We start from the raw sequence: 27,531 nt of genomic DNA, 5'->3' as shown, positions 1-27,531 counted from the left end.
CATTGGTCAATATAGCTTTTATTTCAGCAAATCATACATACACTGTAAAAAAAATGCATCTGTATCATAACCTTGAAACATGTCAGAGCTGCTATGATGGCGTGTGATTGGTTGAGAGTGGCTACAGTGTCTGAGGTCATCAAAATCATTTGCGGGTCATGAAAACAGCACTCTTTATGTCTGAAATGTGTTCCAGTTCCTAAAGTGATTTGAAATTCCAAGTTAAAAGGGATGAAGGGAGCGAAAGCAAAAACTATGGGACAGGTAGATGGCACGTTTCAGGGTCTTAGCGTGGAATTTCAATGGATGTTTGTTAAAAAAAATGAAGCCCAAAATGCAGATTAATAATTGAAAATGAACACGGGAGCTCAGCTAATCCCAAATCTGCATAAACGGTCACAGGACTTGTCGAGAATACACAAATCTGGGACCAGTTTCCGTTATCGACCCTGACAGATATACATTATAAGTACTTAGAGCAGATCAGATACAAATCAAGCTTGTGAAACAAAAGTAAAAAGCAAAACACTGCAAGATGATCATCTTTTTTTTTTTCATATAAAGCTCTCTAAACCAACGCTTTCTCTAGCCAGTGTACTAATATATAAAACATTTTCAAATCCAGCAGAAATCTAAGTGTTTTTATGCCTTAACTGCGACGCTTATCTGTGCTTCTCTACGTTCTAACTATGAAACAAATCAAAAAGGATCTGAAATATGGCCTATATGTAACACCGTCGTAAGAGAGACCCGTAATACAAGCCACACCAAAACCCAAATAGTATTGGAGCTTGACAGTAAAGCCACTCTTATGCAGTGTGATGATGAGCTTAAGCCAGTCAGTGAGCATGCTTCTCACACTAGAACCACCATGTGGCCTTAGAAAAAGGCACACCTCACCCTTCCTCCCATGCCAGACATTCTCAACAGGTCTGCATGGCTCTGTGGGTTTTTCACATCACATATACGTTTTTGAAACATCAACTCCACTTCTGAGCCGTGATGAGGTTTTTTATCTTGGAGCTCACTGACAAATTAAAGGTCAGTAAACTTTTTATTTTTTTATTTTTTTATTTTTTTATCACACAGACTTGTGTCTCAAACGGTTGAGAACTATAAGTTTCAGCTGCACACGCCTGAGGGAATTTTTTTCTCCTCCCTAAAGCTCCATTATGTTTTGATTTCCACAAAGGTTTAGCCTCTGGTTCTACAGACTGAAACAACATCACGCAGTATTAGACATGCTACGACAAATCCGTTTCATCTTCCGTAGTCATCCAGCAATGGATTAGAAAAATAGATAACAATAATATTTCCCCCCCTTACACCACTGGCCAAGCAGTGATTTGTCTTTCCTTGCTGCTGAGCCTTTGAGATGATTTGACTTGATTTGTGTCTCTGTAAAAACAGCTAGCATGTCGGTTTGGATTGTTATCCAACACACGCCATGGTTGTTTTTTTTTTGTGTTTTTTTTTTGTTGCCTTAATTCTCCTAATGAAGCATGGCTAACTCTTATCTTGTTTTTCCACACAGTTACAGTCACGATTACAAATCAAGATCAAAAGAAACCTAAAGAGTGCAATATTCTCTTATCTACACCATCAACATCCCACCTATACACAGGAACATTTGATAAGGAGTATAAGGGGGGAGGGAGGGGAGGAAGAGGATGGAGGAACGGAGAAGGGGCAAATCTCTTAAACATTGCGCCTCAGGCATCAACAGACTCAGGCATCGGAGTGCTGCACAAGGACAGGACACACTATAATGGACTGTCCGATGAGGGGAGAGGTCTTTGCACACGTGACCAAATCCAACACTCTGGATTTGTTGTCGTTTAGTCCTTGTCATGTTCTCTGGTTGGTTGACACACAAAGTGAACAAGTGCCATTAACCAATCATATTTTATACTTAGAGAGGAAGAGAAATCATAAACGTTTGCCAGTAGTTTTTTTTGTTTTGTTTTGTTTTTTTTTTACTTATGAACAAACAATACACCGAGAGTAGTCCATAGGCTGTTAGAACGATTAAGTATCTGCCTGGGGAGTCACCTAGAAACGTGCAGTTTGACCAAACAAACAGTTTTCTCTTTTTTTATGTTTTCTTTTTTCTAAATTACGACAGATATTCGTCGTTGTCGTCGTCGTCGTCCTCGTCTTCGTCGTCCTCGTCGTCCATCCCGGCCTGGTCGTTGAGGACGAAGGAATCTTCGTCGTCGTCGGTGAACAGCGAGTCCCCGCTGCCGAGGTCTCCGGAAGACTCCAAAATCACGCCTACAACCGGAGAATAAACCAACATCTTACAATGGAAGACTGACTGGGCAATGTTAGCTTAGCTTAGCATAAAGCAACCTATCGTGGAAGAGGATTCAGGGACCTTTTCTGAAGAAGAAAACAATAAAGCTGCTTTAGAAGTGTTGGTAGGTGGTTAACTTCCTGTTTCCAGATAATACAACTAGCTGCTGATTGGCTGCAGTGAATCAAAGTAAATGAGAGGGATATCAATCTGGTCATCTATCTCATTGTGATGAGAAAAAATGGGTATATTATGTGCTGACCCACATGTATGAACCACTCCCTCTGTGATGCCGTAACTGCTAACCACGCTGCTCAGAGTTTTGCCTACCGCAGTTTGCAGGGCCGTGGGTGCGCGAGCTGGCCACCTCGTTGCCGTAGCGATCTACACACCAGCACTGGCCGCTGCTGCTGTGACACTGGTGGGACCTGTAGTAACCTTCCTCATCACAGGATGGCAGGTACTGACCTACACGGACAAGCCAAAACACACAGAAGCACACGATGAAGATGTGTATTTGTGTGTGTGTGCGAGTGTGTGTGTGTGTGTGTGTATGTGTCTCACCGAGCAGTTTCTTCCCCGCCTGCTTTTTGTTGATACTGGACAGCTCTGCTTTACAAGGGGAATCTGAAAAGCAGAGACAACGGACGCTGGTGACAAACTGCACAAGTTTGCTTTCCTGGGGATTCATCTGTTCAAGTGAACTTTGCTTCCTTTGAGTACTTTTGGCTTTCGTCATGATATGTGTTATCCAGCCTTCTTTGCTCCGGTGACTCATCAGTAAATACTGTTTCTTATGAAACAAGTTTTTGCAACCACTTTATTTGGAGGTCAAACTGAGAGCGCACCTAAAATCCCTCATTGCATAGACGCACTGGGACCGAAGAGCACATTTCAAATCAGAGCTCTTTGTTGTCAATGTGTGCAGCTGTTTGTATTTGCATGCGTAAGTGCATGGAGATTACCGTACCTGTGTACCTCTGGAAGCATGTGCACCACTCAGAGCTGGTAATGACTTTGTCGGCATGCGTGTCGCAGGAGCTGAAGAACGCGTCAGAGCACAGCTCGTTCCTGTCCAGGTAGAGGCTCTTGATCTCCGATTGGTCCAGCTGGATGTCAAAATTTGTGTCCAGTCGAGAGAACATCCAACCCAGGGGGTCCTTACAGATAGGTGACGACCCGGCCTCAAACTCTGACAAAAGACAAAGCCAGATATCTCAGTGTAACGAACGATGAAGAAATGACCCATTTCCTATTTCCTATTTTTTAATGCCGTGTCACTCACTGCTCTTCTCTGGCTTCTGGATCTTGACTCTCTTGTGGTTGCCGTTCTCGTGCAGCACCCTGAACCAGTCTCTGAGACGACTCACCACCTCCTTCAGGTCCGACTCGCTGCACACTGGGGAAATAACGCTAACGATCAATGGCGATACAGTGATGCTTTCTGTCCTCCTGCTCCCTAATGGAGATGGAGAAGTCAGGGTAAGCTATAGCACAGCCTGCACTGAAACGTGTAGGGACACAATGTCAGGGACGAAAGGTTTTCTAGCTTGTCAGAGAAGGGACTAGAAGGGTTACACACCACGGAAGGACTTTTAAATTAAGGAGAATTTGCTGTGTCTCCTGCAAAGTATCCTGGCCTGCCGTGTGCAGTCATGTGTGCAGAAGTGTGTACCTTTCTTCTCCACCAAGCTCTGTTCGGGCTGAGAGGGGCAAGGACACATGCCAGAACACTTCACGGCAATCTTCTTCCCTGTGATGCATGCCTGGTAGTCTAACTTGCACTGAGCAGCAGCGACGGAGACAGATGGGACATGGCAGAAGAGGAAGTCAAAAAAATCAGGATGTGTGTCTCATCAAGAGGAAATGAAAAACAAAATGAAAGTGCTCAGATGTCTCTGGTATGGGAGACAGATTGTGTTTGCCGGGTACCTTGGTGGAGTAGGAGTGGCCGTCGGTTCCACAAACAGGAGATGGGTGTACCACAGGGCAGGGTGTGCACTTTGACCCGGGACTTTGGTACAAATTGGCATCTTTAAAACTAGAGAAGACATACAAAATACTTTTTTATTATATATATATTATACTTTGATGTATCATTTATTCTCCGTTTGATCCAAAACGAATGGTTCCAAGCATTGCAATGCCAAGCATGTTGTGCCCACGGCGCATTTTCTTGTTCTTACATCAATTTAAGAAATGCGAGGATTCGGATTTATGTGCGATTATTTTGTGGTTTGCTGGCACAGTGCAGTGGTAATTGTGTTGTTCCTAAGAATGAGAAATGAGGTCAGTATGGTGTTACTGTCCTCTGTCCAGTCTGCAGCGTCCCAGACAGACAGACAGACAGACAGACACACACACACACACACATACAAAGCCCATTCATATCACTTGGCAGGACTTTGTGTCTGTTGGAAGGCGGTGCCAGTGTTGGGGGGGTAATTGGACTAAACAGTAATGTCGCACAACGGTCACAAGAGAGCCGGGCAACCAGTGGACCAGCTGGAAAAACGGAAAAGCCAGCTACCCCTCTGGTGCTGTTGCTTATCATGCTGCATGAATAAGTGAGCAGAAGAAGAAAAAAACAACAACAAGGGAGGGGAAAAAGAGATGGGAAGTAATAAAGAGATTTGATTTGCTCCTAATCCATTGGCATTCGTGTTTCATTCCCCAGTACATCTGAATGCAAATTTGAAGGGCAGCTCTCAAAACTTAGGCCCGTTTAAAAAAGAGCAAATGTCTGTGTGAGTGTGTGTGTGAAAGTGTGTGTGTGTGTGTGTTCTTACCTAACTCTCCTCTGGCTTACACAAGTGGCAGTCTTATAATCCTCAGCCACGCACACCTTGTGGCGACTGCATTTGATCTTGAGACAGGGGTCTTTGGCTGGATCAAGGCCTAGAAAACACAAAGGATATAGAATAAGGACTCTTTTTTACTGTGTTAATGTCTAATGTAAAGGTGTGTGCAGCCAAAACACAGCCTCTCTATTTAAAGCGCTTCCAAGGAGACTAAGCCCATGAGCATAAACAGAGAGAAAACCTTCCAAGGTTATATTTCCTTTTCTTCTTTGAAATCCTGGATCAATAATTCCTTGTTTTTTTTCTCACAGATCCACACTGTGTGAATAGATGTTAGAGATATCTGTGTGTGTGTGTGTGTGTGTGTGTGTGTGTGTGTGTGTGATAATTCCAGCCACTGTCCCTTCACTTACTGGCAATGTCTCCCTCGCGCTGAACCGAAAGCCATAATACCATTAAGTATCCTTACAGCTAAAAACAGATGGAAGTGGTAATAGAGGCTACTTCTGACCTTACATCAGCCTTGCACTGTCTGAGTGTCGGTCTCACATGTGGTCTAGTCGAGATCCTCCAACCGATCTGGTATCAGATCTCACAGCTGGGTGCCGTATCTGGCTTTGAGAGCTGATTTTGGATCCGAGTGTCAGGCTGAGGCTGTGATCCTTGTTGGTAAAGAGAGCGCGTGCGAGCCTTCAGCGTGACTTCTATGGTGCAGGATCTCAGGCCCACAGCTGATCTCAGAACGGTTTGTGAATGACCTCTGCTCGAAAGTACCTTACTGTAATCCCTGAGCAGCTTTGGTAGATTATCCTGCCTCCATCCTCCAACGTAGCATCAAATGCTATTGTTTCCCTGACATGTGTGTGTGTGTGTGTGTGTGTGTGTGTGTGTGTGTGACGACAGAGTGATAAGTGAGAGTGACTGCGTTGGCGTGCCTGGGTGTATAAGCCCATGCTGTCTGTAATAAAATGTAAAAAATACAATCAAATCACAGAAAATCTTCCTTTTATTATTATGGCTGATGCTGTAATGATAGTTACCTCCACCAGGTAATGTCAAGGTAAATAAGAGGATATTTCAAAAACTACCAAACTCCAAATTTAAAAGAAACGCTAGAACTATAGGCCATGGAGCGACAAGTGTTGCATTTAGAGGGAAGAACATGACCATGACTAACTCAATAACAACTCGTTTTTTATCAGTTTCCTTGCAACGAGGTGATCTATCAACAAGGAACATTTTCATATTTTTTTCTTTTATAAAACACAAATTTCACCTTCGCTTTTATTTGATTTAATCCTCACTTTACACATTTGGGTGACCCTGAATAAATGTTATTGAATTGAGTTTTTAATATGTCATATTTTAATCCTGTATCTGGTTGCCAAATCATTAGCAGCGTGACCTATGACCTTCACATAAACTCACATAAAGCATGAGAAATGTAAGTAGCCACAGCTCATTCTCCAGAAATACCTCCAGATACATCTAAATACATGTTCTCTTACTAAAATTCACATTTAAAGGACTTATCTAGCTGTGGAAGATGTACTATTGGTGTTTTATCACAACAGTTTCTACTACTCGCGGCTGTCTTCCTTACACCCACCTTGATCAAAGGGCTTGGATGGAGTCCATGTTCTAGGCTCCTGAAACGGGGTTAACCAATAAACAAAAAAATCATAAAAATATTGTTCAAAAGACATCAGGAATAAATAATGCATGAAAAACACAGTATTCAGCGGCCATACAAACCTCGACTTCCTTTAAGAGTAAGCATTACAGGAAAGGGAGAGAATAAGGAATTCATTTTGATTAGGTTTTTCTTTTTGATAGGAAACTTTGCATAATGTAGTAAAATGATGGAAATCTGGGAAACACCACACTATAATGTGAAATCACGGGGAGCATGCGTTTATTTAGCTGAGATAATGTTGATGGAAACAGCAGCTTTGTGCATAAAAAGAATCCCGCGTGTCTTTGTGTGTGTATGCGCTGCTTATGATGACCTTAATATCGCCTCATGGAATTGACTTTATACACCACTTTATATACAACATATGCACTCGCAATAAAGGGAGAATATCTCATCAGGCAAACGGGCTGAGCAGGTTGAAGATGTGAAAGGAATATAAATGTTTTAGGCTTTTGATTTAGGTCATAAAAATGAAATTTGAAGTGAACTGCAATTAACCGACTATGACAGGCTTTTCAAAAATTAATTTAAAGTCAACGGAAGGCATGAGGCTTTCAGTGGAGTAAAATTGGGGCAGCATTTATTGGCGTCGCACTGTGATGCAATGCCGATAACATTTGCTTTGCATACGTTTCTATAATAAGTATCTGATTTACATAAAACACATGTTTAAATGTGATATTTTGTAAACCATTGACTCTAAGCTTTGAGCTTTAAAGTCCAATAAGAGAGACATTTAATCAAAAGCTGAAGTATTAGCAGACAATTCCTGGGAAACTGTGATATGGATAAAGGGAATACTTAAAGATCATTTTTTATATCATCTGTTCTATATTTCGAAAGAAACTACTAAAACAAACAAATATGACTCATTATTTGAATGTTAATTCCCACATAGCAGGGTAATTTATCAAAAATAAACTGTTATAAAAAGCTTTCTCGATGGAGTCAAACGGCTCAATCTGTTTCTTGTGGATGTTCTATATAAGGATTGCACGGAGGTGAGGGATTTGTCTGCTTTTAATAGAAGGACACACCCAGGGGGTGCTGGGCCATGATGCAAATGTAAAGGAGCTTGAGAAATAGTGAGCTGGGTGCCTTTTTTACTCAGTCTGAGTTCAGAGATCTCATTACTCTCAGCTCCTTCTCTGGGGCTTTCTTTCAAAGCCAACGCTGCACTGTGTTCTCTCTTGTTCTGTCACAATGATAACCTGCTCCACACACACACACACATTTAAATCCACGTGCCAGAACAAATAGCAATGAGGGGAAATGGAGGAGAAAAATACAATTTTGTCAACATAAATCCAACAGTGTGGCCATGCGGAGATGAGCGTCTTATCCACCCAATTTAAGCTCCGTGTTGTACATTTGAAAATTTGGGTATTTTGCAAATCTCCACCAATAGGATGTTTCAAATTCAATGAAAGAGTGAAATTCAGACCCATCACCAAAACAACAGCTGAGCGAGAGCTCTTCCACAGAGCTCTTCTCCTGCCTTCAGTTCGGTATTACATTCAGTCATTTCTATGGATATAATTATCTCGCATGTAGAGCAGGTTTATTGGCATTTGTTATATATTTCAACAATTATAAAGCAACTGTGAAGTAACTAAAGCACAGTGGAGTTAAATGTAAATATAATGTAAAAATATAATACATTGACAAGTCCCGTTGTAGTTCAGTAAAGTTCAGGTTTCAGTAGCACATGAAGTGAGTGAGGGAGTTTGATGAGCGGTTGAGAGGAGATATTGGGGAAAGCTAAAGTGTACTAACAGTCTACTAATTCTGATTGTCTTTTGGATAAATGTCAGAGCAAATGTTGTATTGATATTAATCTGCAGCCTGTTAGCAAAATTAGCAAAAATGTAAGAAAGGTGCAGTGGAAATGTGGTCGAATAGATGATCTTTGTGCGGTACCTCATTGTAGCTTTGCAAAGTTACAAAAAATTATTGTAACAACGAAAATGCAACACCTCAGACTTGTCTGCCATGTTTGTCTGTGAGAGGCAGTTTCAGTGTAATGTTGCCTGTGAGCAAAACTGTTTTTCACAACATTGGTGTTTTGTTTTTGCAAATCCTGTTAGCAACTGTTGTTGAACCCAAAGTTATTCATTCTAATTTCATTTAGCATAACGATGCAATTGAACTGCGTATGTGTCTCCAATTAATACTTCGACACTGTTTTTCCAAGATATCTGAGTTATGTTTCAAAAAGCATGACTTTAACTGTCAGGAAGTCTCACTTGGTCTCACTTCCTTGCGCTCCATGGAGGTGAACAGGGTGACCTCTTCATTTTAATGATTCTTTCCCCTGCTCGTCATTTATTCCTGCTCCTTTCTGACCCCCCCGGCATCTTCTCTACGGACTCTTCAGAACTCATTGTATCTCATCGCCCTCTCCACCTTCCACTTCTGAAAAGGTTCCTACTACATTCACCAGCGGCTCTGTGTGTTTCTATGGTTTGGAAAACCGCGTACACTAGTGAAATGTGAACATCGAAACATCACAAATATGAAAAAAAACTCACGTACTAAAAAGGTTAGCAAAGATAAAAAAACAAAACAAATGGAGAGGTACTTTTCGTTTCTGCGTCCCTCGAGCACTGCAGACCAGTGAGACTGAATAATGAGAACATTGCATTATGAGGGCCAGCCCTCCAGACCAGTCAAGACAACAAAAGTGCTTGCGGTCTGATTCCTTAATGGAAAAAACAGATGCACGCAAGGACACACTCACACACACATAGCCTGCGTAAATACACAGAAACACGCGTGTATGCACATCAACATGCACGCGTAAACGACTACACTTATCACCACAACACTGACTGTAGTGCCAGAATCTGTCAGCACCACAGAACATCAAATAACGGGATGAATGCCCTTCACTGCACATGCAATCATCCCCCCCAAAAAAAAAGCCCCACAGAAAAACCCAAAATTCAACAATAGGTCTAATGGCCTCCTGAGTGTACGCTAAAAATAGGAACTTTTCAATTTATCTCTCCATCTCTTTCCACCTCTCTCTCTCTCTGTCTCTCTGTCTCTCTCTCTCCCCTTATGTGCCCAAAACACACACAGACACAATCGTGTGTGTTGGCTAACATCCCTGATTTGCTTGTGTGCATTGTGATAGAAATAAGTCTCTAGATAACAACATCACGTTACCTCTGACGAGCGCATTTCTCACTTCAGATATTTTTTTTTTTTTTGCAGATCCTTTCGCTACTAATTGTGTCTTAATGGCTTCCTCTCCTCTCCCGGCTCCTCGCCCGCCTCCCCGTAACATCCAACAGGAGAAATATGTGCATGCTTCCACTGCGCTAGCTCGGCTTGTCTTGCTCAAGCTTGTCGCATGCATGCACGCACAAACACACACACACACACGGATACACACTGGGGTGCTTTGAAGTGGAAAAGGCCTCGAGCTCTGTACCTTCCCCACATCATTCACCCTCCGAAACACAAACAACACAGGACAGACACACACACACACACACACACAGAAGAGAGAGGAGAGGATGAAAAGGTGTGTTCTGCTCTAATGAGGCCGGTCGAAACATTTCACTCCCGTACTGCGCAATTAAGCATCATCCCACGCCCATCGTCGTGTTTCCCCCGTCCACCGTCAAACACCTCCTCGGCTCATCTCTTAACTCTCACCGTGGCGATGCTGTGAGCGAGTCAAGGCCCAGTAAGGGGAACAGAATGTCGAGAGAAAAAACTTGCGATGGCACCAGTGTAGCAAAAAAGAGCCCCGGGGCCACTCCAGACATCTTAACAGGACGTACAGTAAATCAGCGGCTAAGATACCATCTAGTGCACTTAGCAGGAGACCCACTTATGGCGCTGGCTGGAAAGATGAAAGCAAAAGGTACATGCCTGAAAGGGAAATCGCAGGAAAGTTTGGCGTAGAATACCAGCATGCCAGATAAAACAAAATAAGCGTGTCGCTGCATTTCAGAGAGCAAGAAAGAGTGTATGATTACGAACACTGTGCTTATTTTATAGTATAGGATTCAGATTTAACACGACCAGTTTCATCCCACACTAAGATACCCAAAACTACTGGCATGATAAATAAGCACATTATAGATTAGTCTTAAAGTCAGACATCTTAAGAGATTTGTTCGTTCGTTCTTTAGATAGCGACCCTTCTAGTAGTTGATTTACTAAATTGTTCGGAATTTACGACTATAGTAATAATTACGTGTCCGACCAAAAGCAATCAGCACATTTAAACAGGAAGTTGCATCCTGTAAAAATGTAAGTATGACTTTGTTTATGCATATATTAATAAAATATGTTTCAGTGTTAGTAGAATTTGCACCGTTTACAGTGATATTAAGCCGACCTAAGTGACATTATTTGGTGATTTTGGTTATTAGCATAATGGTAGAAGGTAGGGAACAAAAGTGTGAGTGCATAAGACTTAATCAGTAAAAAAACACATTTTAATGGGCCTTTATTTATACTAGGTTTATGACCACAGAGAAACATAGTGGTGATACAAGTCTACTTGGCAACAAACATCACAAAGAGAAAGGTGAGGCAGTTTGCCCACATGATCGGTCCATATTCTTCCGTTGTACACTCGGATACCTCTGTCCACAGCATTGATACATTCCTATGTGAAAGAATGCAAAAACACACACGGACAATCTGGGACACGACACTTAAAACAGGATATGTCAGGCACGCACTCACACACACAGCACACAATGCTGTCGTGCACAACCTCCGTTTCTAATGCCTGGACCTCAAGGTTAAAGCACACAGAGCCTACAAGTCCACCTCCGTACACTCCACTCACTTTCACATTCCCTTGCTCACTCTGTCTTTTTCATTCTGTTCTGAATAGGTAATAATAATAATCCTCTCATGGCTATCGGGGACATGGACGGGCCGAGGTCTCTCTCTAGCTCTCTCAACTTTCTCTACCAGTTCCAATCATCTTACATAGCACAGCACATGGCCAATCACATTCCCTTGCACCCTGTTTGCATAATCCAAATCCTGCTCAATAGTTGGACCTGAGGTGAGTCACGTGGGTCCACCTGAGCCTCTGGGTTCACACGCTTACAGTAAATGTGACAGGCCGGGGAAGTGAGAGGTGGAAAAAAACGCATTTAAATAAGACATGCACCTGCCCTTTTGCTTTGGTTTATCTCCCTGATGTCAAATATACCAAGGGCTCTAATTCAAAGCCGGTGTGCATGAAAAGTGTATTTTGTTTGGTGAATTACGTTAACACTGTTGCTTTTAGCAGTATAGCTCCTGAGCAAAAAAATGTGTGTGTGTGTGTGTGTGTGTGTGTGTGTTCAAGCTCGCAAGTGCAAGCATGTACAAATCGCTGCTCCTCACTGTGGATCCATTTACTGTAATCTGTGGTTAGAGGCAAGATATCCTTCAAAGAAATCCGCCACACCTGAAGCCACATGACATTATTATACTGAGGCAATTTTTAAGTCTTCGTCTTCCAGAAATGGCTCTAGTGTCAGCGGAGATCTGGGACTTCACCTTGAAATACATGAATGAGTCCAAGGACAGCCATCAATCTATTATTATTCATATTTTTTTTTTATTACTCCAAACACACAAACTGTAACCTATGAAACGAACACACCAAAGCAACGGGCTATTTTTCAAACAATAAGGAACTCCAGCCTGTAAGGGATTGGCATCTTATTTCAATTTAGTCCAACTACAAATTTGATTGTTCCATCCCAGTTGTGAACAGCAGAAATCATAATGCCGTATGACTAAACTGGGTTATTAAGACAACGTTGTGGGCGGATGGGGCGAGCCCCTCTGGTTTGTTGCCACTACCTTTCAGCAGGTGTCTCTTACTTTTCCTAAACAACTACAAACACACACACACACACACACACACACACACACACACACACACACACACACACACACACACACACACACACACACACACCTCAGGCCTCGCTGCTGCGGACTTCCTCCCTCACACCTGCCCCACAATCAGGCCCCTTTGCTGGGACTCGTGGTGCCTCTTGGACAGCTAGGCTGTGTGTGCAATTTGGGTTTCGCAGAGGGCCTTTGCTATCGCACACACACACACACACACACACACACACACACACACACACACACACACACACACACACACACACACTAGTGTATTTACTGTCAGCGGCGGGGTGATGGACGTGCGACCAACACAACATCGGGCCCCGTGACGCGTCGCGGAGACGCAACGAGACAACGAGGAGCGCATGATCACAGACCAATGAAGGTGGCTATGTGGAGGGGGGGGGGGGGGGCTGGTGTAAATGAGATAACGAGGAGGGAGACGGCGGTAATAATATACACCCAGAAACGTGACTTACATCTCGGAATTTATCCCATCGCCCGGCGAGCCACTTATCGTCCAGAAAATTGCCGCTGTCGGAGCGAGCGGAGACGTGCTGTCCGAAGGCGACGGCGCACACACACAGCAAGGCGACGCTCAGCATCTGCGGACACACAACAACAGCACGGAGAGAGGACATCGGATCGGGTCTGGAGGACACGGTCGCGTCGAGAACAGAGGCGGCGCGTCAACGCTGATCAGCCAACGCCAAATGTATAGAAATGATGCGGAGGGATCTATTTTTCTCTCTCCTACCTTGTCGCATCAGCTGCTATCCAGACTGTATGTGCTGGCTGCCGTTCTCCGTCGCTAGTAATAACAGCCCTCTCTCTCTCTCTCTCTCTCTCTCTCTCTCTCTCTCCCCGCACCGGCTGTCTGTGCGCAGCAGAAAACGTGAACGCGCATGGCACCGTGCGCGGGCCCTGCGCTCCCCCCCGCCTCTCCTCAGTGCGGAGGAAACAGTCATGATGGAGCGTTATCAGGCCACCGTAAAAGTGTCTCTTCACTGATGACGATCTCGAATGAAAAACACACTATGACAGGTCAAAGGTCATTGGTTCATATCACAGCCAAACAATACAGAAGGCTGCAGGAGTATTTTACTGATGGCATGTCAAACAGTAACAGGAACAACAAAAACAAACAACCATACTGTAAGAACACTAATCAATAAGAAGCCGCAAATGATACTAATAAAGATTGGATTTTATTTTTCCAAAAGAAATACTGTATGTAGATCAGATCTGCATGTGTGTGTGTGTGTCCTTTACTTGTCCCATGTTTCTCCTCCGTTACAGTCATCACATGGGAGCTGCTTAGGCTTGTTCGTGCAGTGACTCATGAGAGAGTTCCACTCACATTCCTGGAAGAGGTTAGCTCAGGACTGTAAATTGATACGAGAAGATAACAGTCTCCATAAGAAATGCATGTAAATGGTCCACTCGGGATGATTTGTGGAGGCGGCTGGAACCTCCCTCTGTCAGAGCAAAAAGTCCTTTCTAGGACATCGCAAAGTCCCGAAACATTCTTCCTCGGAGTGGATGTGATTTGAAGGTGATTCAAGGGGCTGCAGCTTTGTCACCGTACGGAGAGACAGATGAGTGACCGATTAAAAGAACGAAAACACCTTAGTGACACCTCTACTAGTTTCTGAACTCCTAGCATTGCCATGTCAGGTCAATAACTTCCAAAGATGTTCAGCTTCATTGAAATCTGGTGACTGCAAAGGCCTAAGCATGTGACTCAAATTATCTTCATACTCATCAAAGCGCTCAGTGACCCTGGATGCATCCCTGTGTGGAAGCATCGGCATTCACTGCAATGTTTCTCTGCTCAGTTATTCAGGTTTTTCCTTTTCTAATTGGACAACCATTCTGTAGTTGATTAAGATAAAGAGGTGGACGGAGAAGAGAACGCTGCAGGAATAAAAGAGCAAAAGAAGAAAACCTTGCAAACATGAAGAAAGAGAGTGAGTTAGAGCGTATTCATATTATTTCACTTCACAGAGAAGCCTGATGGTCAGGTGGGTCACGGCATTATTATGCACGGTTGCTGTAGAAACCAACCTTGACCTCGGTGTCACATCTTCATCTTCTTAAGAGGCTGCAGAAAAAGTGTGTGTGTGTGTGTGTGTGTGTGTGTGTGTGTGGGCATGTGGAAAAGATGACAGGGTGCAGCTATTTGAAAGTCAAATTAAGAGCATGAAGCATGCATGACTGCGTCAGAGAGACACAGGAGCGGATCGTGGGGCGTTCGCATCTGAGATGAGATGCTAAACGGTCAACTGCACAAGAACACGGAGGTAAAGACGAGTAAAAAGACAAACAAACATGTTGTTGGTGTGATTTCTGTGGTCCCTCCAACAGGAAGTGAGCAGGGTGTAAACAGGAAGCTGCTGGTGGAGAAGACATTGTGGTTGGAGGCTTCTTTGAAGCATGCTTTGTTCTCCAAGATCAACACGACGTGATATAATCGACAAGATATTCGAAAATATGCAGGACCTGTGATGACGAGGCCATTCTTTTATGGCTTACTGTTAGCTTGGGCTTTGTGACATTTGTGCAGATGGAAGCAGTAAAAGGTGTTTTGTGTGTGTGTGTGTGTGTGTGTGTGTGTGTGTCTTCCAGCCCAGGGGGTTCATACATTATTCAGTCTCAGACATTAAAGATGTAGATGTGGTCAGAGACATATGCAGGAGAGACACACAGAGTGTTCAGACCAACACACACACACAAATCCATGTGCACGCGCACACACACACACACACACACACACACACACACACACACACACACACACACACACACACACACACACACACACTTCTGTTGTTTCCTAATGAAACTCTTTATAGATATTTCATTCCTCTGCGATTTGATTTTTTTCCCTGTCCTGTGAGTAAATTCACAATCACACATTGTTGACTCAATCTTTACACGAGCTGAGAGAAAAGATGAGAATGGAGAGGTAGAAAAGGAAGGCGTTGAAGAACAAAATGTGTGTGCGTGTGTGTGTGTGTGTGTGTGTGTGTGTGTGTGTGTGTGTGTGTGTGTTTGGACAGGAGAGGCATGAAACGTGTCTCAAGGAGCTGAGATTTCACAGCCCAGTGACTCTGTCACAGTGCACCTGAGCACCGCGATGGTGGGAGGGAGGAAATGGAAAGAGGGAGGTGAGGTGAGGTGCTTGGGTTTGGGGGTTAAAGGGAGTTGAAAATCCATCATGAGAGAATTAGGGGTGTATATAGACCAAAGGAAAAGCCCACCATGCAATACCTTATCATCACAGTTTGCTGTGAGATTTCAAAGTTACTTTATTGGTCTCCCAAAGGAGAAATTGACTTGGATAGTCGGGAAATTGCTGCATCATTTACATTACAACATGCAACAGAGACATCCAACCAACACAAAACATAAATATAAAGACAATAAAAGTACAAATGTACATTGAACATTTGGGCTGAGATGTAAAAGAGCCATCCTACATACTTCTGTTCTACCTTACATGCCCTGCAAACACTCATTAATTCTTTCATAAACCTCCAGACTCAGTCATATACACTCATTTATCCACTCACCACCATGCATTCAATCCTAACAAATATACATTCATTACTCCATTTATACATATATTCAACCATGAGCATACATTCCTTCCTACATACAGTCATATATACATGAATGTATCCATTCACCTACCCATGCATTCATCCATTAGAATACATGAATACATGAGAGAGCCACTCTGTTCTTTACCATACAATCCCATCATGGCCAAAAGTATGCAGACATCCAAACACCACACCTTTATGTGATTGTTGAACATCTCGTTCCAAAACCACGTCTCCTTATAACATCCTCCGCTCTTCAGATACTCCCCTTTTTGCAGCATACGTTTAATTCAGGAAAAAGCACAGGTGGAACCAGTAACATGAACGATGGCTGTGTTCCATTAAGTGTTCCAGGAGGCCTCTCCAGGGAGCCGGCATGTGAAATGCCAAACACATGGCCTGGCTCCACCTACTGGAATGCAGCCACCTTTAAAGTTAGATTCAATAACCTGTTCTTTTCCCCGCTTTGATATGTGAAAATATCCACCCGTGAAAAAGGTCTACTGAAGCGGCTTAAATGCAATTCAACCATCATTAATTGTGTTATTTATGCATGTGCTATTCCTACTTTGACATGTGAACATCTTTAAGATAAAGGCCTCCTCTGAAAGGTGTAGCGATACAATTTCTCTTAATTGCAACTAGGGGGCGTAGTTCATGTATGTGGATGGAAGTTTCCATACACTACTGGTATGTCCCTCTTTCTCTCAGTTTAATTAGCATTAATGGTTTATCAATCAAAGAGTATTGCGAGCGATTAAATCATAACGTTAGAAATGATGGAGCATTATCATAACAATAATCTCACTCTCCCTCCCTCGCCTCCTCTGTCTATTTCCATCATGACGTGAGGAGAAATGTCCTGAACGAGAGAGACTCAGGTGTGTCTAAATCTTTAATTGGATATTTTTGTAATCTCGGTGAAACGTAACATTTGGGTTGGCAAGTTTCATCCCAACTCTCGTAATCGTTTTTACGCAATTTTAGCTCAATTAAAAACAATGATGTGCATGAAGATGTTTTGAATGATTTTGAACTCGTGTAGGTGTATGTGAATTTGTATTGAATATGGCTGCATGTGTGTGTGTGTGTGTGTGTGTGTGTGTGTTTCAGAGAGGGTGAGGGAGTGGGTGTGGGGGTGAGTGTGTTATCTTGCAAAGCAGACGTTTTGGAACATAGCTGTGACTATAAGGTCAGTGTGAGCCCTGTGTTTTAGCCCCAGGATGAAAAGCTAATAGCACAGTAATGACAGAGAGGGAAACTGCAAACAGGAGATAAGGCAAAATGGCCATCTCTGAGAGGGCTGATTACAGAGCCGGCCAGCGAGCACAAGAGAGGAAAAGAAGCTGAAGAAAGAGAGAGAAAGAGACGGAGAGAGGGAGGGGGCGACAATACGGGGGTGGGCGATATGGAAAATGACTGGATTGATGTTCTGACCGCTGGACTCCTGTAAATTACATTCAAATTAATCCCAGTGAATTTTTTAGAAGGTGACCCTGTCTTTGCTGTGGCTCAGAAAGCACAAAAATCACCTTCATATGCTGTTAAAATAAAAAAAGACAGATAGAAATATAGCTGCCTTTGTGAACTAATATATGATACCCGTGACTCACGTGTTACCTCAAAGCATTCAGCTGTACTTTACCAATTTTAGTTTGCATTCACATATTACGAAATTTGTTTTTCCATGAGTGGAAATGTATCTGCGGTGCCAAGTTTCAAGTCAGGACACCTGACAGGACGTCTTTGATCTCCAGCTGGGAGCGTCATATGAAACATGTTAAAGGTGGCGCTAAGAGAGAATTTGTGTTTATGTTCAGGAAAGGAACATACATACAATAAGAGAAAGACGAGGGAGAGTGACAAGGAGAAATTTCTTATAGTCACTGGATTATTACAAATCAACTGATGGTAACATGCTTCCGACTTTTGGTTCTGGTGTTTGTACTCCCCCTTGTGGTGTTTATCACACATTACACCAATAGAGATCCTATGAAATCTTTTTTTTAACGCCAAGACTCTAAAACAATGATTGAGACCTCTAACCCGTGAAGCAGGAATGCTTGATCATAAGGACATTGTCTGCTTTACATTAAGTCTGAATGTCTAAAACACACTTTTTCTTAGAAATCAGAGCGCTTCAGGTTTGCTGAAGAGAGAGTTAGAGGATTGTAATTGCAATTGCAATGTTTTTCCCCCGTGTGCAGTTGGCATGTGGAAAGAGATAATTGTTCGGGTTTTGTGTGTAAAGTTATGATGAACAAATTACATTTTCGGATGAGCAGATTTAGTTTTGAATTGTTTTCTTTAGCAAAAGAAATATTTCTTTGTACATGCTTTTGGTTTTTAGAGTTTTAAAGAAGATGTATTGAACTGAAACAGGAGTTGTGAACCACATAATGTAATATGGTGCTCCAAATCAAATCCATGTAACGAAAATTAAAACACTCTTGCTTCCCCCCTCTCGTTCTCTCTCTTAATTAATTAATGCCACAAACATAAATGATACTGCAATCTAATAGACCAGCCCTGTGATGAATAAATTATGACAGTGTGTGACTCCAAGAAAATGATATCCACATTTGAAGTACTTCTCAATATGATGCAATGTAAAACAATCCCACTAATTACACCGCAAACATTAGCAGACAGTGTCAACAAATGTGAACATAAGATTGACTAACTTTATCTGCCAAAAAAGTCAAGCAACCAAACCACAGCATGAATTGTATTTTTTCTCTCCAAAGATGATGTGACAAGAGATAAGAAACCCTGTTTTATCTTTATTTATTTGTAAGAAATTTTGACGCGTCATTAATTCGTTGAATTCCGATAAAGTGTGTTTAATGGTTAATGGTTCATAGTTATCAGTTGATAAAGCTACATATATCTTTGGAAATATGTTTGTTTTGCATAATTTGAGGCAAGATCAAGAGATTGAACATTGAACAAAAGAGGCCCAAGGATCGACCCCTGGGGAACTCCACACAGAGCCGGCTCTAGCCATTTTGGTGCCCTAGGTGAAATTACGATTGGGTGCCCCCTCCCCCCTTCTCCAAACATCAGACACCACAATGGTTTCAAGGCAAAAAATATAGTCTTATTTTAATACACACAATTAGTTCTCAAACAAACAAATAATTACAATGATGCTCTTTATAAATGAATAGATCTGATATGGTCCTCTGCTGACTAACACCATCCTTTCCACCTCAGACAGGCTCAGGGGGATTTACAGGTGCTGCATTATTGACTCACTTGCCTTAGGATTATGTTCCATTTGATGGGGTGTCTGGAAGTTGTTAAGTAGCAGCAGTGTATGTTGTGCTTGTTGTTCCTCCAGCCTCAGGCATATCCAAGCAAACATATAAATATAGTTATCATTTACACAGTGATTTATTGATTACCACAGATCAGGGAATAAACACGAGTGAAAAAATAACAGAATCCACGTGTAAAAGTATTTTTTGATGGGAATAAGTTATTCTAGCTTTGATATGCATCAACTTAAATAAGATGGTTTTAGTCTAATGTGTCTGGCCATATTGACATTAGGAATATAAATAGCTGTAACATACAGGAGAGCTGGATGTTGTGGTGCTGGATGTTTCTTGACCTGCAGCTGTATTCAAATATAAATTACAGGTTATACCACTGCATTGAGTCCTTTGGGTCATTCTACTTTTTTATAAAGTAACACTGCACAAATAAACTTTATTTAATCTGATTTAGACTTATATTATTATATATCTGTAATAAGGTGTAACTGTGACATTCAATTATAATGGCCATTCACTGAGCTAACGTCCTTCCAACTGAGAAGGCATCAAACTACCCATCATGCACCATATTCAGCAGTTTATATCACGTCATGTTGTCAACTTGTGACAGTTCAAGGGGCACAATATGTTTATTATTTGTTTGTTGATAATGTTGTTAACCATGATTAATTCAGTAATATTAGTTGCAGATTTCACTTTATTGCACCAGAGCATAGGTGTGTATTTGCCCGAGGGGCAATTTGGTTTGCAAACTAGTCAACACAGCAATACATGACATAAAATAAATAAATAATAATAATAAAGAACACCACAGGAGGGCGCCCCCTGACATTCTGCGCCCTAGGACGGTTATCTATGCCAATAACCGGCCCTGACTCCACATGCCATTTTTATTCACTCATATGCATAGTTACCATAGTAACAATGTAGTCTTTCCAGTACAATTAAACAGTTTATGACTCCGCCAGACAGCCCCACCAATGTTTCCAGTCTGCTTACCAGTATGTCATGGTCTACTGTATTAATACAGCACTAAGGTCCAGTAAAACTAGAACTGAATTTCTGGCACAATCCGTATTAAAACAAATATAATTTAAAACCCTTATTAGGGCGGTCTGAGTGCTGTGTGGGATCGAAATCCAGAGTATTGTTGGAGCTTAGAACATTTTCAGGGCGTAGGAAGACGACCTTTTCAGTGAATTACCAGCAGATTTGATATGGACCTGTAGTTACTGAGTATTGAGGCATCAAGGTTATTCTTTTTTAGGAGAATCTTAATGACTGCAGTTTTCAGGGCCCGAGAGACGTCGCCAGATAAAAGAGGGACTGTTGACTAAATACAATAAATCTGAGACAATACAATCAAAAAAGATTCTTCAAAAAGTCTGTTGGTAAACAATCAAAGCAACAGGTAGGACTAGATGCAGCACTTCTTCTTGTGTTTTGTAATCAACTGGTTCAAACTGACATGTTCACGACATCTATTTTGTGTAAATACACTGGAGATGCAGGGACTTTACTTGTAGTGCTGACTGCTGGTCTATTCCTCTGAATCTTTTCTGTAAAAAAAAGAAGAAGAAAAGTGGATCCCTGATTTCAAGGCTTGTCTGAGCTATGGAGAAAATCTGTTAATTCATTGTGGAGGTGGGTGTGGTGCAGCGTCTGGCTGCAGGAGAGAGAGAGGTGTGTGGAGATTGGGAGCAGCTTCAGCTGATTGACGCAGCTGCAGGTGATCTGGGTGATTGACTGAAGGATTAATGATCCTATATCTGCTCCACAGTAGGCGCCCGCGTGGGGGAAGAGAGCAAGCAGCATGCTGGAAGATTGAACTGTGGCAAAGAATGAAGTGTGTGTCTGTAAAAGAAAAGGAACTATGCATATCAGCCTGTGTCGTCGTGTTCCCTTGATTTGGGAGAACTTGGCAACAGTATGCCACGTTCATGTAAACTCTTTGCATAATTGCAGGGAAATTGTTCCAGATAGCAACAATTGAATTAATAAATCTATGGAACTTTCTGCCTTAAATGCTCCAAATACTATTAACTGTATTTTTGGCCAAGATAAATCTCCCTTGGGACAAATAAACAGAACTTGAAATCTTGAATCTTCACTTAAGTCCGCCCCATTTATATGAATGCTACTGAGAATGATCTCAGTATAATGCAGCACAATTAGACCACAAACTGACACCTACTGAATCCTCATGTAGAGTTGTTTTTTTCTATTTCAGCAGTGCAGAGCAATTAAATCATACAGTATAAACAGAATTTGGAATCATTGATATTATGTCTGGATAAAGGTCTAAACTCCATCAAAGAGACCTAGTTGAAGCTATTTTGTGTGTGTGACTGACATGATCTTAGTTTATTTGTGTCTTGATTAATCAATTAATCAAAGAGATCAACAGTTTGTTGTCTGTGAAGTCACATGGTTGCATAAAACCAATGGCCATTTAACCTGGCAGCCCTGTGAACCCTATAAACACATGCTAGTCATTCAAATAGAAACTTTCTAATGTGTACCATGTACTACTGTGCTGTCTGACAGCTTTGCATGTCACTGTACCGCTTTGACTGCCCTGCACCATTGTGATCAGCGTGATCAGGATTTGGATCATTTCCATAACTCTCATCACGTCACAGAGGCAGCTGCTGTCAGCTCCTGCAGATCATGTGATATCTGACACCGGGATGTGTTAGAGCGCTGAATGATGGGATGTTGCCGTCAAATGTACCCTCTCAGGCTCTCGCACAAGGGTTTTACTTCAATCGCGGATGTAGCGGGGAGCAAACTTTTAAGATGAGCATCTCAGTCTGGAAGAGAGGGGGACCTTTCTCCTGAGGTTTCTTCTTCACTTTTTTTTGTTTTTTTCCCTTATCAGATCAGTGTGAGGATAGAGGGAGTCATATATTTTGTGAAAAAACTTTTTTGCAGATTATTTGTGATTTTAGTTTGTGATTATGCGATATATAATCGGCTATATTTCGACTCAGCTACACTACTATGTAACCAGGACATCAGGATTGTCCATACATTCTTTATCTCTCCTAACTGCTGATGGGGTTCTGTTATCAATGAGCCATCTGGCAGGAGGAGTGTTCCAGTAAATTTTATGTATACAGCCCAATATCACAAATTTTCCTCAAGGGGATTTACAATCTGCACATACATATCTTTAGACCCTTATATGTGAATCACCCTTCACACTTCAGCAGTGCTGCAGAGAGGGATTCATGTGTGTAAAGGTCATAGGGATTACACTGTATTTATGTGAACTGCTGCAGGTCATCGCCTCGTAAAAAAATTCAACAAAACATCTCACAAATATATATAACATACAGTTAAGAGCTGACTTTTAGGTAATTCGTGTGTAATACTATGTTTTGTCCACTAGAGAGCAGAAAAGGACGCCTATAGAAGCAGAGTCCTCCCAGTTCACAAAATAAAATAAAAAAAATGGTTTAAAAAATGGTCTTAAGATATTAAGACCCTCTATTCTCCAAGTGCTGCCCATTTATTTTATTGTGGTTGTGTAGCTTCCGGTGCTTTGTATTCCCGGTTTAATTCAGTGTTATTCCTCATAGACGAGCACAAAGTATTTATTTACTTAGTAATGATGAATTAGCAGTTCCCCCCAAATGAAGGCATACATCAGAACATTTGCCTTGCATGTCAGTTTTATTGCCCAGCCCTGCAAAATCCAAACTGCCTCTGCTTCCTTGTCTTTGCACATCCCCCCCCCCCCCCCATTCCTCTCTTTGTTTCCTCACCCATTCTCCCTTTCTCAGCAGCATTTCACTTCTCTCAAAAAATGCAAGTCTGAGCACACACACACACACACACACACACACACACACACACACACACACACACACACACCATGACCACCACAACTCTCCACGGGAGGGTTCTAGATTGGGTGTCCCAGGGTGATTAACTATTGATATGGAGCTCAGGTAACACACCCGATATCTGGGGACAGGGAGAAAGGCAGGGAGGGGGGGGAGAGAGGGCAGGGGAAGATAATAAGAAGGAGGGGGGGGGGGGGGGGGGGGGGGTAGTGGAGGGGGGGGAGAAAAGAGAGAGTGAAATGGAGAGAAAATGGTGTAGATGGGCCAAGTGGGAAAGAGACTGGTGAGAAAGAGAGAGAGAGGGAGAGAAGGTAAGGCTGAAGTCAGTTAGAGAAACGGCGAGTAAAGCAGTCACATACGCTCCAAATCTACACACAGGCCCTTCTTCGGACTGGAGGGCTGGGTGGATGCTCAGGCTGGGTAGCCGATAGCAGAGTGGCCCATTGTGATGAGTCAGGGCATAGCTGAGGAAATGAGATGTCGAGAGCAATGAATGTATTGAAAGAGATGAACAGTGTTTGCGTGGAGGGCTGATGCGTTAACAAATAGATCCCTGTTTGAGAAGAAACCTCCATTTGTCTTTTTTAGTACACACCACCCCCACCCCCCCTAAATGAAGCAAATGTGCATCCCCTTCAGGTAAGTTGTGTGCACGTGTGTGTTTACCGTGTAAACAGCCCTACCTCTTTGTGCGACCGTCAAGTCCCCCGTGTCAGCGTAATTACAACGAACTCACTTGAATCCTTTATCTCCGGCCTCCTTTCTGCCTGAAGGCGTCTGTCCTTTCATGATTGTTTGCCGGTGGGGAGTTAACCCAAATCTCTTTCCCAACCTTTCTCCTGCAGGTAAACTGAGAGCTCAACAGCTTTTCTCTCCAGTGCTGTAAGTACAGTACAGGGCGTGTACGATGTGTATTGTGTTGTGTCAAATGAAAATAAACGAGTTGGTGGACCAAGCTATCTATAACACAAGCTTCACAATCAGCTGGTGTTGTTTGAACAATTAATGGCATCTTTGTTGAGACGCACACACACAGACACACACACACACACACACACACACACACACACACACACACACACACACACACACACACACACACACACACACACACACACAGCAGACTAGTGCAGATGGTGTGAAAATGTGGTTTGCTGTGGATAGCTAATTATCTTGCTGATTATAAAGATATATTGCAAAGCATTTTTGCCAATATGCTTTCAGTGGAACAGAGTGCTGAATTCCAACACCATCAGGAACTTTATCTTTCAGCCTTTTCAGTCATCAATCTTTCAGAAGCGCGCACACACACACACACACACACACACACACACACACACACACACACACACACACAGACAAACACAGAGAGAGTACATTAGTTAAAACATAATATTTGACATGACTTAAGGAGACGGAGCCGTCTTTGCATAATATCAAGTTAGTCAGTTTCTTCTAATCTCTCATCAAGTTCACCTCACACAAGTATTTACTTATTTCTAACAGTTTCTACCGACTGCAGATCTTCTCTACTGTACTACAACGGGAGATGATATAAATACTACATACCACTTTCAAATAAGGCACCATATAAGCCTATTATTTTTAACCAGGGGCTGTGTTTATGGTTCATGAATAATTTACTAATGCTTTACATAACAGCCACAATAAAAACATTAAAAAGAAGAACTTCTGGTTGCCAGGTTTTGAAAAATCCCTTTGAGTGGTTTGAACACTTACTTGCCAAATCTATTTTTAATATCACAATGTACAACTCGATGGATTAAAAGCAAAACAGAATAATTGCACTTTGATCACATTTAAAGCTACGGACTAAATTATTTATTGGAATGTGAGAAACCTACAAGCGTTTGTTAACGGATTACCCACACTGATAACGTATTGTGATACGCCCAATAACTGATCTATAAAGCATTCGTATGATGTATTACCCAATGATACAACAATTGGTTACAATTTATTAGAGCTGAAACAATTCATCCAACAGTCCATTAAGGTGATTGACTGAATTAGCACTTAAATCGTTGAAGTTATTTTTCAGAAATGATTCCAGCACCACTATTGTCAGACACACTTTCATTGTCCTGCGCTTTTATATATATTTATATATGCACATGGTCAAGTGTTTATGTTTACCTTTGTTTATTTTGCTATCCTGGTTTATAGCTGTGTGTCTATTATCTGTGTTTGTATGGAGAGCGAGGGTCAGATTCCTTGTATGTGTTTACTTGGCCATTAAAGCTGATTCTGAAACAAAAAGCCCCCCCTCTGTTATGTGTCATGGTAAACTGGATATCATTGAGTTGTGTTATATTATTAATCAATTCATGCCATAAACAAATATGAACCTATAACAAAAACTTTTGCAGTTCTTTCATACCATGCTATGGAATCAATATTTGGCATAATGCACCTACAATATGACCATCCAAGTGTTTCATCTTCCCCAGAGACTGGGAACCAACAGGACCAGAGTCATGGCCGTTTGTATCAATCAAAACCAAACTATCATCATCGCAGCTGTTGACGGTATCAACACGGATGGAGTCACCTGTAACAGAGGCGGAGTACCTGCATGACCGATACTCCCCACTCCACCCTTATTGTGCTTTACTCAACCAACCACAGGCCCCCCCCCGCTCCGCCGCTCCCTTCCTCCCCATCTCGCAACACCTCTAGCCCCGCCCTTCACCGCCCCCTGCCCGAGGCTGCGAGAGGTTACTGTTGTTCCCTCTGCCCGTCTTCGACATCCGGGGACCCGTTTTTACTTTACTGCCACTTTTTTTCCCCCTCGCCGCTTTTATTTTGTGTTCTACCTCCTCGACACTTTAATTCTCGTTCAAGAGCATTAGAACTTCTGCAGGTTCCCTCCCCCGCTTCTCCCGAGCAACAGTCACAAGGTAAGGCCAACACACGGGCGAGCGAAGTGCGTGACACGACAGGTGTGTGGCTGAAAGTCCGGCCGGTTTACTCGACGGAACTCCTTTTCTTTCTTCCTTTCCCACGCTTAAAGTTGCGAAGAGTAATTTAATTTGGTTGAAGTTTACAGAAGAAGTTTTTTCTTCTTCTTTTATTATTATTTTTTTTATAACCGAAAGCTCAGGTGAGTCGCGGCAATCAAACCCTCCCGAGCCGCAGGTGGAGCCGGGTTGCTGTGTTGCGTTCAAGTACTTCCGTAACGAAAATCGTCACCGTTGGCGATTGCTTTTGTGAATTGTATCTTTCTGGTATTGTTTTCTCTTTTGTTGCACCGCCACGCTCCTCCTGATTTTTTTCTTTTGTTAAGGCCACAGTTCAACTTTGATAATTCCTGCACAGCGTCATTTAAAATAAATGATTTTGCTTGCTGGATTATCATATTTTATGGTTCTGTGTTCTGTTTACAGGAGATAATTTCGTTGCACATAAAACTCCAGAAATGCAAATCACTGTCATGAAACACAACCTTCCATTTGTGATATCAAAATTGTATGCTCGACTTAATGATTCTGTGACAGCTGATTACAGCTCCATCCCAGTGGGCCGACCTATATGACCTGTAAAGGACCGATGCATCACGCTCTAAAGCTCATTTGCCTGGAATGCAGTGCTTATCTTTTGCCATAGACACCACCAGGGTAGCCTTCCTGTTTGGCCTGTTGCACCAACCCAAACTGATCACCTGTTTCAAACAAATAGATAATAACTGCCTAACGTGCCGGCATCAGAATTACATGGATGTTTGTTCATTTAATAATTTGCATCGTCTATAATTATTGCATGAATGCTCCTTCCGTGTGTTTTGAGGTAAACCATATTATAGGGGATACAAGCAATAAACCCATCTAGACTGGGATAGGCTGCTGCACCATTAAGTATTAAGGTGTGTTTGCAGCCGGTCATCACATTCACCAGTGCTTCTTCATTTGCAGTCTATTTTCTTAATGATATGCTGTTGCTGGACACTGGAAACATTGCCACTCTGTCTCAGTCTTCTGCATTGTGTCTATTTGTTATTAACGTAAATTCTTGGTGAGACAGAGCCTGTCGGACCTGTTCTTGTGTGTCAATATTTGTGATGTGGTGGAGGTAGTATAAGAGTATCCAAGTGA

General features: G+C 42.3%; 2 protein-coding genes across 5 annotated transcripts in view; one reads left to right on the top strand and one right to left on the bottom strand.

Annotated features, from left to right (window-relative positions):
- spock3 (SPARC (osteonectin), cwcv and kazal like domains proteoglycan 3) lies at positions 1-13,591 on the bottom strand. 2 transcript variants are annotated; one of them, XM_084005933.1, is made up of 11 exons: positions 13,437-13,591; positions 13,150-13,284; positions 6,707-6,746; positions 5,086-5,194; positions 4,229-4,337; positions 3,972-4,080; positions 3,582-3,695; positions 3,267-3,488; positions 2,861-2,923; positions 2,627-2,764; positions 1-2,274 (listed from the first exon to the last, which is right to left on the bottom strand). In XM_084005933.1, exons 2-11 carry the CDS (start codon positions 13,282-13,284, stop codon positions 2,117-2,119), a joined length of 1,197 nt encoding a protein of 398 aa, XP_083862059.1. In that variant the 5' UTR covers positions 13,437-13,591; the 3' UTR covers positions 1-2,116. The 2 variants fall into 2 exon arrangements, with proteins under 2 accessions (XP_083862059.1, XP_083862060.1); XM_084005934.1 differs by having other exon boundaries at positions 13,159-13,284.
- ugt8 (UDP glycosyltransferase 8) overlaps positions 11,785-27,531 on the top strand; it is a 31,376-nt gene continuing 15,629 nt past the window's right edge. Inside the window, exon 1 of one of the 3 annotated variants that reach the window (XM_084005930.1) lies at positions 11,785-11,834. The gene's annotated coding sequence lies outside the window, so the exon portion shown is untranslated. Of the gene's footprint in view, positions 11,835-26,205; positions 26,341-26,593; positions 26,608-27,531 lie in introns of those variants that run through there. The other 2 variants (XM_084005929.1, XM_084005931.1) reach the window with 2 other exon arrangements.

This window comes from Eutrigla gurnardus (assembly GCF_963514095.1).
Source record: "Eutrigla gurnardus genome assembly, chromosome: 3".
NCBI classification, from domain to species: domain Eukaryota; kingdom Metazoa; phylum Chordata; class Actinopteri; order Perciformes; family Triglidae; genus Eutrigla; species Eutrigla gurnardus.
Note: the sequence above shows the minus strand (reverse complement) of the source record. Positions and strands in the feature narration are given on the sequence as shown.

Bases quoted from the DNA above. Each gene is read 5' to 3' on its own strand.
- spock3 (XM_084005933.1), bottom strand. From the start codon at position 13,284: ATGCTGAGCGTCGCCTTGCTGTGTGTGTGCGCCGTCGCCTTCGGACAG. The intron at 6,747-13,149 runs GTTTCTGGGTGT...ACCCCGTTTCAG, and splicing joins AATTCCGAGATGTAAGTCAC to GAGCCTAGAACATGGACTCC. The intron at 2,765-2,860 runs GTGAGACACATA...TTGTCCGTGTAG, and splicing joins GGCGGGGAAGAAACTGCTCG to GTCAGTACCTGCCATCCTGT.